Source organism: Gordionus sp. m RMFG-2023, chromosome 5, assembly GCF_954871325.1.
Source record: "Gordionus sp. m RMFG-2023 chromosome 5, tfGorSpeb1-WG-v2, whole genome shotgun sequence".
Classification (NCBI taxonomy): domain Eukaryota; kingdom Metazoa; phylum Nematomorpha; class Gordioida; order Chordodea; family Parachordodidae; genus Gordionus; species Gordionus sp. m RMFG-2023.
The window spans coordinates 845,465-862,330 of record NC_088779.1 but is presented as its reverse complement, the minus strand read 5'-3'; the positions used below and the strand labels follow the sequence as shown (position 1 = coordinate 862,330).

The following is a 16,866-nucleotide window of genomic DNA, read 5'->3' as shown; positions in this document are numbered from 1 at the left end:
AAAGCTATAGAGATCATAAAGGGTTCTATGAATTAAAGAGTACGAATTATGCATAAACTATAAGATAAATCTCGATCATAAAATATTTAATATAACCTGACATATTAGTTGTCAAAGTCAAATAAATAACGTTTATTTTATTTTCGTCTATATAATGTTAAATCGATTTTATATTTCAAATTTTATTAAACTATATCTCAATCTTATACATAAATATCAAAAGTATAAACCGCAAAAATTAAATCTTAAAATGATTCAATTTACTCTGAATAACATAGTTATATATAATGCTATGTTTTTAAGACATGATAAAAATAATAAAACTAATGATATGATTGATTTGATTAAAAAAGGTATATATAAACAAAGGCTAAAGAAATATAATGAAGCAGAAGACATATTACATATGGCTCTTGAAGCAAATTATATAATATTAATTATGTCATTTTTTAATAATAGATTGCTATAAATAACAATGATGAGAAAACTATAACATATATATATGATATACTTGCAAATAATTCATTTGAATCAAAGGATTTTAATAAGGCTGAAGTATTATTCAAAGTATATTTTCTGCACATGACAATATAAGATTTTGTTTTTACCATCTTAAATTGATAGCAAGATTATATTATATTAATTTTTAATATTATTGTAAAAGAAGATATCAAATATTATTATCATTAGTATAATTTTGGGAATTCTATGCTCACAAGAATTTTTTATCAGGAATGGTTATTTTTACCTGATTTAATTTCTAATTTTTACTGAAAAATCCAATATATATGCTTTTAGTTATATATTTATTTTAAGGTGTTTAAATTTAAGTATTTTTTCCAAATGCATAGTTTTAAATTATTAGCTTCACAGTTTTAAAATAATTGAATGAATTAAAAGTCAGTCTTTAATCAAAATATATACTGCTAAATTTAAAGATTGCTTAGTTTTATAATCAAATAAAAGGTTTTTAAATAGAATATGCACATAGTTAAATTTTAAATATTTTCTCAACTTTATTTATAAATTAAAATGGGAATTCAAACTAATTATCCAAACTAATCTTATAAATCAATTGCTCGATGACTAGCAACTTGACAATTGATTATCAAACATTATCTAGCCAATATTAAATGCCACTTTCTTGATTATTTTTTTAGAATTAAATTACCTTATTTAAGTGTGATTAATATGATATATTGTTTTCAATTTCATATATAATATTTTATCTGATAATAAAGGTGAAAATAATATAAAACCAATATTAAATATTACTTTCTTGATTATTTTTTTAAATAAAATACCTTATTTAAGTGTGATTAATATGATAAATTGTTTTCAATTTCATATATAGTATTTTATCTTAATAAAGGTGAAAATAATATAAAATATTTGTTGGCTGGATAATGTTTGATTATCAATTATCAAGTTGCTAGTCAATGAGCAATTGATTTATAAGATTAGTTTGGAATAAGAACATTAGTTTAAATTCTCATTTTAATTTATAAATTAAGTTGAGAAAATATTTCTGTGTGCATAACTTTTTATTTGATTATAAAACTAAGTAATCTTTAAATTTAGTGCAATTTTTAGTTTGTTTTTTATAGCCTTTGTATAAAATATTACACTTTTGGTTTTTCTTTAAAGAAATTTTTTTCAGCAGATATGTAAATAATTTAATCATGATGTCACCATTTATTACAATTTTTAATCTATTAATGTCATATTTTGATGTCTTGAATATTTTATATGAATTAATAGAGATAATATAATTTGATTTATGCTTGAGGCAAAAAATAAAATGGATATTATTAACATAATACTCAATTCGTTAAAATGTATAAAGGCATAGTCATTTCACACCACAAATTTTTAAGAGGTCCTATTAATGAACTCTTCAAAGATGAGTTTCATTTGTATTGTGGGATTTCCTTTGTGACCCATTCAGTGGCACCTATACTTTCTGCAGAATACCCCCCACCCTCCCTTGAAAAAATGGTTAAATATTTGACAACCCTTTGAGGTAAAATTAACAAATTTTAATTTGACTCTAAACCATAAGCCTCATAATCATCATTATCAGAAGAAAACAACCTGCTAATATATATATATTAATAAAATAAAATAACAATTCCCAAATATGACAAATATTTAAATTATTTAGCCTCCAGGTTATGCATGTGTAATAATTATATCCCTATTCATAATATAAATATTTCAAAACTTATACATTTTTTTAAAAACTTTTGAAAATTCACAGATATCATCAATATCTTTAATGAATGTCTTTTCCGCCATTTTCTTTGGTGTAAAAAATGATGTTTGATTTAAAAATTTCATTGATTCATCATTGAATCTTTCACTAAACTGCATCATGATGAAATCAAGTGTAGCATTATACTGGTTTTATAGCTAAATTTAAATATTATATTTAATGAAAGTATATATACCTTTCCTTTTTGGATCTTAAATGTTTGTTGAAGTCTAGAACTTTCAAAATAAAAAAGTAGATTATTCTCCTTCATAAAATCTTGTGCCGTATGAAAAAACATCTTAAAATTCAGTGTTATTATCTATTAGGATTAAAAAAATAATAAAAGACAACAATTTAAATTATGCTTCACAAATTAAAGTCAATCTTTTGCCAATTGAATTTGAACCCTGTAATCTTCAAAATGGTTTGCAATTTCGCACAAGCCAAGCCAATTATCAACTAGGGCTGTGCCGATCCACATATTTTTCACCAATCCGATCCGATGTTTTCCGATATTGCTTTAAACTCGATCCGATATTTTTAGATATTTCTCCAAAACCGATCCGGTACCGATCCGATATTTTTACTGATTTTTAATCGCCCCCGTTTGAACCTAATGTAATTAAGAAATCGATATTTTTTTATGCAAAGAATCGAATTATGAATTTAATTTAATTTTGTTATTTCTACAATTAAGATTATAATAAAAAAAATATAATAAAATTATAATATATTAGATTTTTTTTTTAAGTATGAGAGCCTCTAGATTTTCTGGGAATAAGCTTCTACGATATCCCCTGCCGTACTGAAGGCGGACTCAGATGATTCCGCAGATAACGTATTTTGCAAAATTATCTTTGTCTTTTGTACAATATTTCCATAATTCAGATACTATATTTAAAAAAATTCTTTTATTTAAGGTGTAAATAAAAAAATTAGCGTTATTTAAAAAGATTTAGAGTAAATTCTAACTTTGGGTGTTCCTTCCTATTTTTATAAAAAAAAAAACTTTTAAAATACTTATATATCTATTTTAAGAAAATATTATAATAATGTAAAATAAATATATACATAACATAAAATAAAATAACAAAAAAAAAGAAAAGTAAAAATATCGGACCGGTTTTATACAGGTATCGGCCCGATCGGTTTTCGGAAAATATTAATTATCGGTACCGATCCTATCCGATTTCACAATATTTTATCCAAAACACAAAGTGATAAAATTAAAGTTTTCTGGAAGAATCTTCAGAATTCTGAAAATTTGTCCTGCCCTCAAGATATTATGAAGTAGGAAAAAAAATTACAATAACATGATGATAGCCAGCTTCTATAGATATAAAATAAACATTTTAAATCTAAAATAGGATAATATTACCTAATGGTATTCTTGGTATGTAAAAATCGTTGCAATTTTGTCAGTACATCACTTTGACATGTTTAGAGCACAGTATATCCTTTAACACCATTGAAACACACACGTGAAGTGAATCTCGTCTAAAATTCATAAAATATTTCTTGGTTCTTTTATCGATTTGCATAATTGAACAATGATAGATTTAATCGATAACAATAGCATCAAATTAAAACTACCGTTGAAATCTCAGCTCTAATGAAAGCCTGTACTCCTATGATTTTTCCACTCATTGAATCACCCTCAGAGCTTTGCCCAAGGGTAAATTCATGGAAAGTTTGCATATTATATATTTTTTTAACATCAAGACCTGCCGTGTTACCATTTTCAATATATCTTACTAACAAAGTTTTGATTCTTACTTGAAAACATCAACTATATTTGAAAAACACCTCTAAAATTCAACTCTTTTGATTTTTTTTTATATCCATATTTTTCATTCTTTCAAATGAGAATATTTATATTATTCGGCAATAGATTAGAACATAATTTGGATTATAATCCCATTTGTACATTTCCCCTTCTTTATTTTTCATTTTTTTGAATACGCAATTTTAGGACACATTCCGAATATGCAAACACTATTTAAAAGCTTTCCTTTATACCTTTAAATTTCGCCCACTCCTTTTCTAATATGGTCGGTCCATATCATCTCCTATTATATTGTACCGTATGTTATTATTTATTATTAAGCATTTGTATTTTTTTGGTTAATATTTTTGGGCATATTTTGAAATTGAAAAGATAATTAATTTTATGAGACAAGAAATCTTAAAATTTAAAAAAAATAAAAATAAGTACCCATTCAATAAGAAGCAGTTGCTTCGTATTCCTCTTCCATTTTAGGGGCCACTGTGGTCACTTAACCCCTGGATTTGTTAACTTATATATTTTTATGACTTCAAATAGACGGGAATTAATTTTGTCTTAAAAAATTATTAATTTTTGGAACCATGACTGTTAAGAAAGGATTTTATTTTATCTCGATCATTTTTTGATTAAAAATTTCAATTTTATCTTTTTAAAGTGTTAAAATAACGGGTAACTTTTTGCGTTACCAGTATTCAAAAAAAAAGGTAACTTCGGTGAAAGTAACGACGTTCCTTTCATCGGCGTTAACTTACAGCACTGGAATTAAAATAAAGTTTTTAAAATGGAAATCGATTTATCCATTAATAAATGATTATATTGTATTAGGAAGTTTTGAAAAGAATTTCCATGATGGAAAACAACTCGCATGATACTAATGCTTTCGTAGATGTATCTCTAAAATTGGCTGATATCTACTTTTATAAAGGTAATTTTTTTGATTTAATTATATTTCATAACTTTCCCCCCCCCCCTATATAATAGTTATTTACCAATCTAATTGTCCTTATTTATTATCTTTAACAGTTTTTGATCTAATCTCGTATATGGCATTTCAATCATTATTATATTCTAAGAGCCAGAAGTTTCTAGGCATTGATAATTATAGGAAGGGTAAAAGTTAATGATTCGAGATGAGGCACCTTGGGTACTGTATTTTCTTCCTTTCCTTTAAAATTTTTTTTGATCCTAGTTATAAACGAGCTAAAAAAAATTTATGTCAAATGTTATACTAGCCGGGCCATTTTTTAATTTTTTTTAAATATACCCGGCCGGGTCTAAAAATATTTTTTAAAAATAAAACCCAAATATCTTGAAGCGCGTTCGTTAACTTTAAAGATTAAAAATAAATGTGTATTTAAAAAATCCGGTCGAGGCCTTAAATTTTTTTTTTTGAAAACAATTCGAACCGACCGACCGGGCTTATAAATATTAAAGCCGGACCGAATTTTTTTAAAAAAATTCCAGCTGAGCCGTGCGAATGGTTCCTCTGCAGGCCTCTGATTTTTATACATACCTTTGTTTCCTTCCTTGGATTTGGACACTAAGTTTTTTCAAAAAATATGCACGTCAAACTCTGTTCTTTCACATCAGGACCAAAACGAGTTATTTTAGAAAAATACGCGAATTAATTTTTGGTGAATTTGTGGCCCATCACCACCACCTCTTCCATATTCTTAATTATAAATATAATTGAAAAAATTGATAGAAACTAAAATTTCTTCAAAAGCTCGTTATAATTGTCTTTAAAATTTCAACAGATACTGGTGTATATTTCCGATAAAACGCGTTATAATAAATACTATATAAAGATGAAAAAAATAAAGCAATACCCATTTAACTATCGCCTAACTAAAAATTGCATATTTATATTGTTGTTTAATAAACATGGCTGCCGTTTTGCTTTTGGTTATAATATTTCAAAAATTAGCTATAAAGTAGTTTGGAATTTATGGGGTAAGTATTCTACACAGATTGTAAAAAAACAACAACAACATCCCCCATCAAACTATCTCCTTAACCAATTTTTAATAGACAAGGGAAATTTTCGAATAATTTTATAGTTTTTTTAAGGAAATTGAAATGTGAGCGATAAATGAATATTTAAGAGAGATCCAAACTGAACCTTTAAACCGGTATAAACGGTTATTATTTTTCGATCTTGCCATTAAGAATTTGTTATCGGGGACCTCTAAAAATGATTATGAACACCTGTCTTTCTTTCTTTCTTTCTTTCTTTCTTTCTTTCTTTCTTTCTTTCTTTCTTTCTTTCTTTCTTTCTTTCTTTCTTTCTTTCTTTCTTTCTTTCTTTCTTTCTTTCTTTCTTTCTTTCTTTCTTTCTTTCTTTCTTTCTTTCTTTCTTTCTTTCTTTCTTTCTTTCTTTCTTTCTTTCTTTCTTTCTTTCTTTCTTTCTTTCTTTCTTTCTTTCTTTCTTTCTTTAAAACAAAAAAGTTAGAGAGACGCACCGATATCACTTTTTTAGCAGGTTACCGAACCAATTTTACCATGGCGTCTACCGTTACCAACGATACCAGAAACTAGAATATATATTTTGAAAGGCAAATCAATTCATCAATGATAAAATTTAAAAAAAAAAATCTATTTATCATAATTATAATAAATTTATGAAATTTATAAAAAATAATAGGAAATAAATTAACATCACCATCTATCCTTTTTTTTTATGAATTTAAAAAAAAATTAATTTATTCCAATAAATTATTATTTACGAGTATTGATCACGGATTGAGGTTAATATCGAAAGTTACGGCGCATCTCTGGTTTTAATGATAAAATCGAAATAAAATCTGCATATATACATAATTCTAATTATCTTATATACAAAACGGGTAGAACGAGTTTTAAAAGGTTTAGACCGAACCGATATTGTTATGAACCGAACCTAAACCCGGTTATAACGAGTTTTAAAATGTTTAGACCGAACCGATATTGTTATGAACCGAACCTAAACCTTTATTTTTATCTCAAATCATCCGACATTCCTTTACGGCGAATCCCTGTCATTAAACGTTTCCATTCGCTGATTTTTCAACTGATTAATAGATATAATTTATATTTATTTTTTTAAATATCCACCTATTTTTAGATAAAATTTTACATGCCGGCTTGACTTTGGTCGGCCTGCAATCTTCCCAACTTTTATTCCATTTTTTTACAATACCTTTTACATTTAAAATTTTAATTAGGGGATTACACCAAAGCTGAAACTGGATACAAATTTTGCATTGGGCAATTAACAACTATATTGAGCAAAGAAAGCCTGGTTGTAATAAGCAATAACACTAGTAGCCAAGACGAAGTTTTAATTTTTTTATATATAACGTATATATCTTATTTGAGTATACTTTAGATTTTAAATCACGACACCATCCAATTATTAGGAATGTGTTATCATCATTATTCGAAATTTATTTTAGAACATTATAATAGTTTTGATTATACAACGAAAGCTATCGAATATCTTTTGAAGTCTATCGAAATCGCTAACAGTGTCATACAATCTCATATAGACTTTTCTTCTTATCACAATGACAAAATCGATAATTTATTATATAAAACAGTTAATTTTTTTTTTTTTTTACAATGCTTATAATTTTACAGGACTATTTCAATATAGATAACAAAAACGTTTTTAACCCGTTGGTATATACCCTTCATAATGATTTAGCATACGCTTACGAAAAAATTAATAATATGGATGTTGCCATGCATGAACTTGAATATGCCATTAGCGGGATCAAAGATATCCGACATATTTACTCAGAGAGATTGAATCAATGTATTAAATCTTATGAAAAACAACGACTTAGTGCTTTTATTTTAGAAATGGACGAACATCTTGTTACTTTTTACATGTAATCCATCATTATGATAAATTGTATTATTGTTTCTGTAGGATATCCAACCCTCTCCTGGCCTGGATATTGGGCTGATTAATATTTCTCGCTAACTTACTGTTGGATCTCATTTATGGTAACCGCGAAAATTGCGCGATATCGCTTTCCATTACTACGCATAAATAAATGCAAAACCAAGCAAATAAAGGGGTGGATTTATGGTAGTTTTAGCGATGTGAAGAGGCGAAATGCTCCTATAAATAAGCTGTTATCGCTTAGTGATACTACTAGCTCTTCTAAGTTTCGTCGCGGTTGCTGTAAACCGGCTCCTAATCTTTAATGCAATTATGGTTAAAGTTTAGCGCCAAATTCCCTAATAAATTTATCATTCGATCCATAAATATAAAAGGTTATGGATTATTATTATTATTGCAACAGCTGATTCGATTCTAGACCTTTCTCGTAGGTGCGAGTTCGATACGAGATTTTATTTTAAGTTTGAATCCAGAAAATATTTTGTCCTTTCTACCAGAGTCGATTCTATTTAGACTTGACCGGACCGTAAAAGTTTTTTTTTGTTAAAACTTGCCCATAAAGAGAGCCTCAACGGGTTTGTTAAAAAGCCCGGTATGTGTCGATTTTAAAAAACGAATTGATTAAGATTTTGGCCGACATAATTTGTAAGCCTCGAGATGCAGCAAATGGAAGTCCAAACCTTTCTACCATATAAAATTTCTAGGCTTACATCATATTGTTGACCAAAATCTTAACCGGGCCGTTTTTTAAAAATGGACCTGAATCGTGCTTTTTGACAAATCTGAGCACCACCACTATAGCATATTATTTAACAAACACTATAAAAAAAAAGGCACTAAATTAATTTATTTTATACCGTACAGAAATCTAGGAATGATTTTCTTAAACAAATCGATGCCTCTTGAATCTGAGAAGAAATGCTCATTGGCACTTAAACTAGCTACTATTCTAAAAAACGGAGACCTAAAACATAGATCCCAACATTGCTTGTTACTTGCAAATCCTTCTTTTTTAGCATAATGCTTATTAGCATTCATAATTCTTATTTCCTATATATATAAAGTATTCCATTATCTGTAATGAAATGATATAATATAGCAAAATAAAAACTAGTATATTAATAAAATTATATTTTGTATGCAACGGCAGATTATAGACCCTAATCTTGCCAGTTTTTAACATTGATATTTTTAATTTTAATGACGAAATGCGTTTCTTGTTATTAATGGGTTGATTCGTCGGCTAGGATTTAGTTTTGATCTTTTTAACAAACTTCAAAATTAATAAAATTGAAAATACTTAATATTATTTGAAAAATAATGTGCTTAATTATAAATAGGCTTTATTATTTAATTATAATTTTTCTTGAAAAATATGATTGTATACTTTAAAACTTTAATTAATAGAAAGGCGATCTGGTTTTTTTATGAACATGGTCATCGTGGTATAATCCTTTACACTGGCCACAAATCATGGGAACACAGTGGACACCTTCCACTATTTTTATTTTAGTTAATGTTTCACATTTTGAACTGATTTTGAGCATCCCACGCAAGTATCATTTGCTTGAATTCCCTCTCCGCAAGCTAAAGGAGCCAAATAGTGACAGCGATTCCTTCTATATTCAATATTGTGATTATCCATATTATCGCTAGTTGATAGAGATTTATCTTCAGGAACATTATTTCTTAAAATTATTTATTTCTTCAATAAAACCACTTAATTGGTTAATATTAAAAAATCTAACAATCAATTTAACTAGATATAAGAAACATATCACTAATAATATCTGAATTTTAAAACAATCAATCGTATTAAGTGTTAACAACAATTTGATATTAGCACATGAATTAGTGCTGTAACTGATAAATGAACAATTTAAATCAATTTTTGAAATTAAAATAAAACTTATATCACCTTGGAGCAAATAAAAATACGAGTAAGAAATGTGAAACATTTATTTATATTAATAAAGTTTGTACAGTTTTATATTTCGAATGCTGTTCAACGATTTTATTTATATCAATATCTATACACAGTGTAAACATATAGCATGAGGGTACATTCTTTGTATTATAATGACATTTAAAACTGTAAATTTAAAATACCAGAAATGGGCAAAATTTTCAAATGACTTAATTGTTATGAACATAATAAATCCCTGCAGATGCTTGTGTTCCACCTTAGACATATGCCCATATCTATACTAACCCTACTGGCCCAGTTACAAACCTTGCCCTGTAACGACAAATATATTGGGGGTCATTTTATAATTTAAAATTCAGTGTTTATAATTTCATCGCTTAATAAACATACGTGGTCGTCATTTTAATCTATCAAAAATACTAGAAACATGTTACCGAAATATTATCTTCTCGGAGCCTAATTGATAAATTCGATATATAACAATGGTAGCATTTATTTATCCCTTTAAACAATCCTTGATTTTAACTAATATTATCGAAAAAAAAAGAATTTATAAAATGTACGCCTAGAATACTGGAAATCAAAATACTACTTAGAAATATATTTTCAAGATAAGACAGTTCTTATATGTGAATGACACAAATTCCATCAAGCCGATCAACAGGCAGAAGCAGGGATCTAAGCCGTTATCAGAACTTAAATTGAACTAAATTTAAAAATTTGGCCCCTCTAGCTTGAAGCGAACCTCTAAAAAGGTTTGTGAACCAGCTTGTACTTTTTGATATCCTAAAAGATTTAATAATCAGTTTTGATTGATAAATATCAGTAACAATTTTTTGATATTTTTGCAACTTTTTATTTGACTGTGCTAGCTACCTGAGTAATCGTAAAAAAGCGTCCTCAAGCACACAATTTATTTTTTCTTATAGATATAATTTTACAGAAGAGAATCTTAAAATGTTTTAACTATGTATGGTTCATTATTTTTTAGGAAAATAGTGATTTAAATTTATAAAATGTGCTTCACTTAACTACATTCTAATAATTTTGTACGCGAAAAGGTTAGAATCGGCTTTTGACGTTCGCGAAATTATATTATTTTCTATGAACCGAACCTTTATTTTTATCTGAACCTATACTTATTCATTACGGTTCTAGTGGCCAGAAGAGACAATAATGATTTTATCGTGTGGTTAAACTAAAAAACAATTAACTCGCATGCAATTTAGGTCACATCATATAGGGTCGACTAATAGCCGATATAACAAAACAAAATATTGAGGCAAAGTTGCCGTGTATCTGGAATTTCACTTAGGACAAAGCAAAAGATAACGCGCCAACCATATAAAATAACAACCAAGTGATGTCCACATTAACAATAAAATATTAAAATTTAAATATGAGGAGGGGGGGATATTAGCTGTGCAAATATTGTGATTCTGTAATATCAATGCACTTAGCTAGTGCATCGATTGAGATGAGAAACAATATATGAGATTGAAAAGGAAGTGAAGGACAAGTACAATCTATGTCGTAAAGGTTTTTAGTATCCTGATTTAAAACATTTTGCTTCAAATAATTGCCGTTTATGAACTTAAACCTGTAAAATTTACCGACTTTTCCAATATCCAAAACTTCTATTTATTTTAAATCATATACAAATAATGGACATTTTTATCGAAGGACTCTCATCCCTGGTTTAAACTCAGATATAAATCAATCATTACTAAAATTTATGGGGTCAATCATATATGATATTTAAAAAAAACCTAAAATACAATTATATATGTACTGCCTTGTCTATTAATATTATATCATATTTCGTGGCCCTTAAATTTAATTCTGGTTAAATTAATAATCATAAAACTCTGAAATTATATAAGAACCCTACAAAACAAACCTTAATAAAATTAAAAGTACTTTATCATTTAACAAAAAATATCTCATTGTTTAGCTCTATTAGTTTTATGGTAGGTTTAATTTTCAAAAATACATATCTACTACTTTTTTCAAAATATTTTTTCTGGAATTTTTTTTTGGGAACGAGTGAACCCTACCCGAGGACGAACGAGCCTTTGCTTGGGGGCTTGTCATATGCCCCAGATGCTTGTGCCACCTCCGCCTCTCTTTTCGCCAATGTCATATTGAATTGACGTCTAGTACTCTTCTCCTTCAATTTCCAAACCTTTACCATTGGCACTAACTTTCATTTAGCAATCCTGGCGCTTTTAAAAGTGAGATTTCCTATAACTAGTCGGTGCTGATCAATACGTTCCTTTCCCGTTATCACTTTCATATTTTTTAATATGATGCTCCTATATATCTCCTTACATAAATAATCCACCGCACTTAAAGCACCCGAACCAGCTTCACTGATTATTTCTTAAACAATGTGTTACAAACAATCATATCCATACCATCGCCAAAATTCAAGATTATCTCCCCTTACGTTCTCTTCCAGGGTTGCCAGGTCAAAATTTTCAAATAGCGGGAGAAATTTGGTATTTTGCGGGAGAAATATAAAAATTGCGGGAGAAATATGAAAATTGCGGTAGAAATAAAAAATTTGCTTAAAAAGGTCAGCCGGCCGAGCCGTGATTTTGAATTGATTTTTTTTCCCGCCTATTATCTTTTATAATTAGTTTATGTAAATACAAATTCGGTAACTATTTTTCAAAATAAAATAACATCTTGATTTATTAAAATATATTAATTTATAAAAAAGAATGTAAACAAGATAAAATTTTATAAAAAAAAACAAGCGATTTTAATTTAACAATGTAAAAAAAATATATTTTATGCGAATGTCCCGCGAAAATTCCGCCTTTGGAAATCTACCTTATGTGTGTGTATAAAATTATAGGGATAGGCGCTAAATTATCACGTTTAAATAAATAATAAGGGAATATTGTACTCATTTCAATGATAATTATTTTGGAGAGTGTATCTACATCCATTGCAAAACAAAAATATTCTCCAAAAATAAGATATAATACAGATGCAACTACGGTTGCAGCAATTGTAATTACTTATCTTGTACATTCACAGAGCTACTAATCATTACAATTTAGGTAGAATCTTTCCCCATAATATTTAACGATTCCAAGATAAATGAAAATTTTACTTGTAGAACAAAAATGAGCAAGAATATCATCAATGTTTTAGTATCTTAATCCAGGAGGTCAATTCTTGACTATTTGAAAGATAGGCATACATATGCAATTCTAACAGATGCATCTAATAAGGGAAATATTAAAATATTTTTTTTGATCCTTCCCTATTTCAACAAAATTAAGGACGTTTCAAGAAAACCATTAAATTTTTTCCCCTCAATTAGTGAAAAATCCAAAGACATAGCTAACCATATAATGATAAATATAGCAGATTCGGGATTATCAATAAATTACATGTCAACTTTATGATCTGATAATAACTCAGTGAATTTGGAAAAAACCAGAGTGTATTTACATAATTGAGTCAGCACAATGTTGGTTGTGATATGTCCCTAATACCCGCCATCGATAGAATTATAAAATTTTATAAACCTTTAAATATTTCTTAAATAAAGATTATAAAAGCTGTCCTAACATTTTGAAAATTTTTTTCAGTAATGAATGGCAGAGGTATATTAGGAATGATTTCACATGTAGGAATTCTACTACATACTGTTAATGTGCAGTCGCAATTAGAAGATCTTAACAAATATTCACAAAATTATGCTGCAGATGTGTTAATCTTCAGTTAAAAATTGACAATAAATTTTATGGCGCCATTGCTAAAACTATATTTAAATGTTCAAATATTTTAAAAATACCGATAGACATTGATGCCTTGTTTGAGGATATTGTAATGCTCTCGATTTTTGATTTACAATGTAAAAAATATATTTATTTTGTGCGAATGTATAAATATAAAAATATGGGAAATTAAATATAATGTTAATTATATATTATTTGAGATTTAAATAATGGAACTAAACGTGTACCGTCGTTATTGAGATATTTATAAAATTCCTGGCATGACATATTATAAATTTGTTTAACCATTAGCTAGGCCTCTAAAGTTGTTAAAGCAATCCTTTTCCCAGGCAGTCCTCATCAGGCTAAAAATGCTCTCTAATGAGGCATTAGAATGAGGTAAAGAAGACATACTCGCAATTTTTTTCCAAGCATGTTGATTTATTGTTATTAGGAAAAAATTCTACCCGTTTTTCCTCTGCTTTTAGACAATCTAACTTATTCTGGCGAATCATAAAAAATAGAGAGAATTACAATCTCCTCAAACAAGACATCAATGTCTTTCGGTATTTTTAATATATTTTATTTATTAAATTACAAAAACCATCAATTGATGGTTTCTGTTCTATGGTCATAATATTTATACATTTGTAAATAGAGTTATTAAAATCAAATTTTGATCGTAAATAGTCTAAAATTGTCTTAATAAAAATATTTGCTTCATTTAAAAATGTAATAATTAGAGTATTATTTGAACATTTAATATTTTTAGCAATAGCGTCATTAAATTTATTATCAATTTTTAACTGTAGAGATGAACAGAGCTATGGCATGATTTTGTGAATCTTTTTTAATAAAAAATATTCTGATTGCAACTGAATATTAACAGCATGAAGTAGATTTTCCATATGTGAAACTAATCCCAAATATGCTTCTGCCATTTCATACTCGAAAAAATTTTTCAAAATTTTAGGACAGCTTTTAAAATCTTTATTTAAAAAGTATTTTTTTAAGGGTTTGTAAAATTTTAAAATTCTATCGATGGCAGGTATTAACAATAAGCACCTGATAGGTACATATCGCAACAACTCACACCATACCAAGTCAGACCACTCCACCAACTCTTTTAATTCATTAACTCTTTTAGTTGAAGAATTAAATTCGTTAAAACATCTCATCATAATTATTTCGACATCCATAGGTAGTACATTCATTGCCTTCTTGCAGTAATCATGTAGTATATGGCATATACAGTCATTTGGTATTAATTCATTATTGTGCTGCCTCAATTCGGTAAATACGCTTTAGTTTTTGCCCAAAATTTACAGAGGCATTATCAGCGCAGAAAACTCACATGCAATTCATTGATAACCCTGAATCAGCTATATTTACCATTATGTGACTAGCTACATCGTTGGATTTTTCACTATCCGAGGAAAAATTTTAAACAGTTTTATTGAAATGTTCTTATTCTTGTTGAAATAGCGAAGGATCGAGGGAAATGTTTTAATATTTCTCCTATTAGATGTATCTGTTAGAATTGCATAATGCCCATCTTTCAAATCGTCTAGAATTGACCTCTAGGATTCAGGTACTAAAACACTTGTGATAGCCTTGCTCATTTTTGTTCTGCCACAAGTAAGGTTTGGACTTATATTGGAGTCGTAAAACATTATGAGAAAAAGATTCGACCCACATTGTGATGATATAGCTCTGTGAATGTTGAACTACATGATAGATGTATACGATTTCCGCAAATGTAGTTGTATCTGTATTATTTATTATTTTTGAGAATATTTTTTGTATTGCAATCGATGTTGATATACTCCCCTGTACTGACTTATATGAATGAAATGATGTTGAATTATTATTGAATAAAAATAAAACAGGATAGAAAAAAAATTAACAAACTAGACATGTCGAATAAATATTCAAAATTTATTTAGAAATATAAAAATAATCAATTAATGTCTCTCAAAATTATTATATGTATAATAAAAACGTTAAAACACTAAAAAAAAAGAATACGGGAAAAATTATTAAATTGCGGTAAATTTTTGCGAGAGAGAGAGGTCTGCGTGTAAACTAAATAATTGCGGGAGTCTCCAGCTGATAAGTGAGACATGGCAACCCTGGTTGAACGTCAATAAATAATAAGTAGCAGATGTTTAGTATTACTTAATATAATGGATTTTATAATATAAACATACACAAACTAAATAATTGCAGAAAACATATTAATGGTGCACAGCTTGGGAGCTATAATTATTTAAAATGTTAACTATTCCATTTTTAAATGATTTATAGATTATGTATTCCTATAATATTTTCATTATAGACCTATTATAATATAAATAGATTGCTAAATATCAATCAATATTATATACATAGTCATCCTGCTACATTTTTAATGCAATTTAATAGGTTACTATTAGCTAACTCATATTCGTATTAAACAATTTGCTATAATAATGTATTCATCTTAAATAAGGGGGTTTTAATTTAATTCATATTTTAAAGTAATAACTTTTTTACAATCATAAACATTTGTTAATAAGGTCGTATAGTATTGATAATTTAAATCCGTTTATTTAATATATGAATGGAGTACTATCACAACTTAAAATGCATAATTAATAATGGGGGGGGGGGATAAATATAGGTTTTTGAAGGTGTGTTTGTTTCGAGTAAATATCTGTTATGTACACGCCGGTGCCTGAAAACTAGGGCATAATTAAAATAAGTGTAAAGAGAAATATAGTAAAATCGAAAATAAAATAAAATGCGTTATAGTAGAATGATAATTTTACTATTAATTCTTTTGATAAATAAGAAATTAGGATGATGCTAGCAGAATTTTTAATAAACACAATATTAAGAATTAGAAACAAAATAAAGATACCAAGTAGAATTTGTATTTAACATTATTTATGGAAAAGATAAAATGATATTTTTTTTTATCTTAGCTGTCATATGTTACTTTATTAGTGTTGTATTTATAAGAATGTTATTGGGAGGCAAAAATAAGAGAGTATGAAGTAAGGAAACGATAGAGTTAAGGTGCTATAATATATGAAATGAAATGTAGAGCACTTTGCAAGAGATTGCAGTAAAAAAAGAGTATAATCATAGGGAGAAAGAAAGGAGGACAAAGTTTGGCTTGTCTAGGCTCTCACATCAGGGAAAATCTAGTCGGATTTAACAAAATAAATTTAAATGAATATTGTTCTAGAACTGTCATTTTGAGTGAAGAAATAATAACCATGTTTTTAG

General features: G+C 27.6%; 1 protein-coding gene across 4 annotated transcripts; it reads left to right on the top strand.

The window, feature by feature from the left end:
- The first annotated feature begins 224 nt into the window (after positions 1-224).
- On the top strand, positions 225-9,034 carry LOC135929690 (tetratricopeptide repeat protein 19 homolog, mitochondrial-like). 4 transcript variants are annotated; one of them, XR_010572630.1, is made up of 8 exons: positions 225-418; positions 460-567; positions 4,866-4,965; positions 7,244-7,356; positions 7,408-7,617; positions 7,659-7,912; positions 7,954-8,303; positions 8,794-8,912. XR_010572630.1 is itself a non-coding variant. In XM_065466392.1 (8 exons), exons 1-7 carry the CDS (start codon positions 251-253, stop codon positions 7,988-7,990), a joined length of 990 nt encoding a protein of 329 aa, XP_065322464.1. In that variant the 5' UTR covers positions 225-250; the 3' UTR covers positions 7,991-8,030; positions 8,794-8,928. The 4 variants fall into 4 exon arrangements, 3 of the variants coding, with proteins under 3 accessions (XP_065322464.1, XP_065322463.1, XP_065322462.1); XM_065466392.1 differs by having other exon boundaries at positions 7,954-8,030; positions 8,794-8,928; XM_065466391.1 differs by lacking the exon at positions 7,954-8,303 and having other exon boundaries at positions 460-555; positions 8,794-9,034.
- Positions 9,035-16,866: the final 7,832 nt, after the last annotated feature.

Excerpts from the sequence above, each read along its gene's own strand:
- LOC135929690 (XM_065466390.1), top strand. The coding sequence starts at position 251 with ATGATTCAATTTACTCTGAATAACATAGTTATATATAATGCTATGTTT. Across the intron at positions 568-4,865 it reads AGGCTGAAGTATTATTCAAA|GAAGTTTTGAAAAGAATTTC; the intron begins GTATATTTTCTG and ends ATATTGTATTAG. Across the intron at positions 7,618-7,658 it reads ATAATTTATTATATAAAACA|GACTATTTCAATATAGATAA; the intron begins GTTAATTTTTTT and ends ATAATTTTACAG.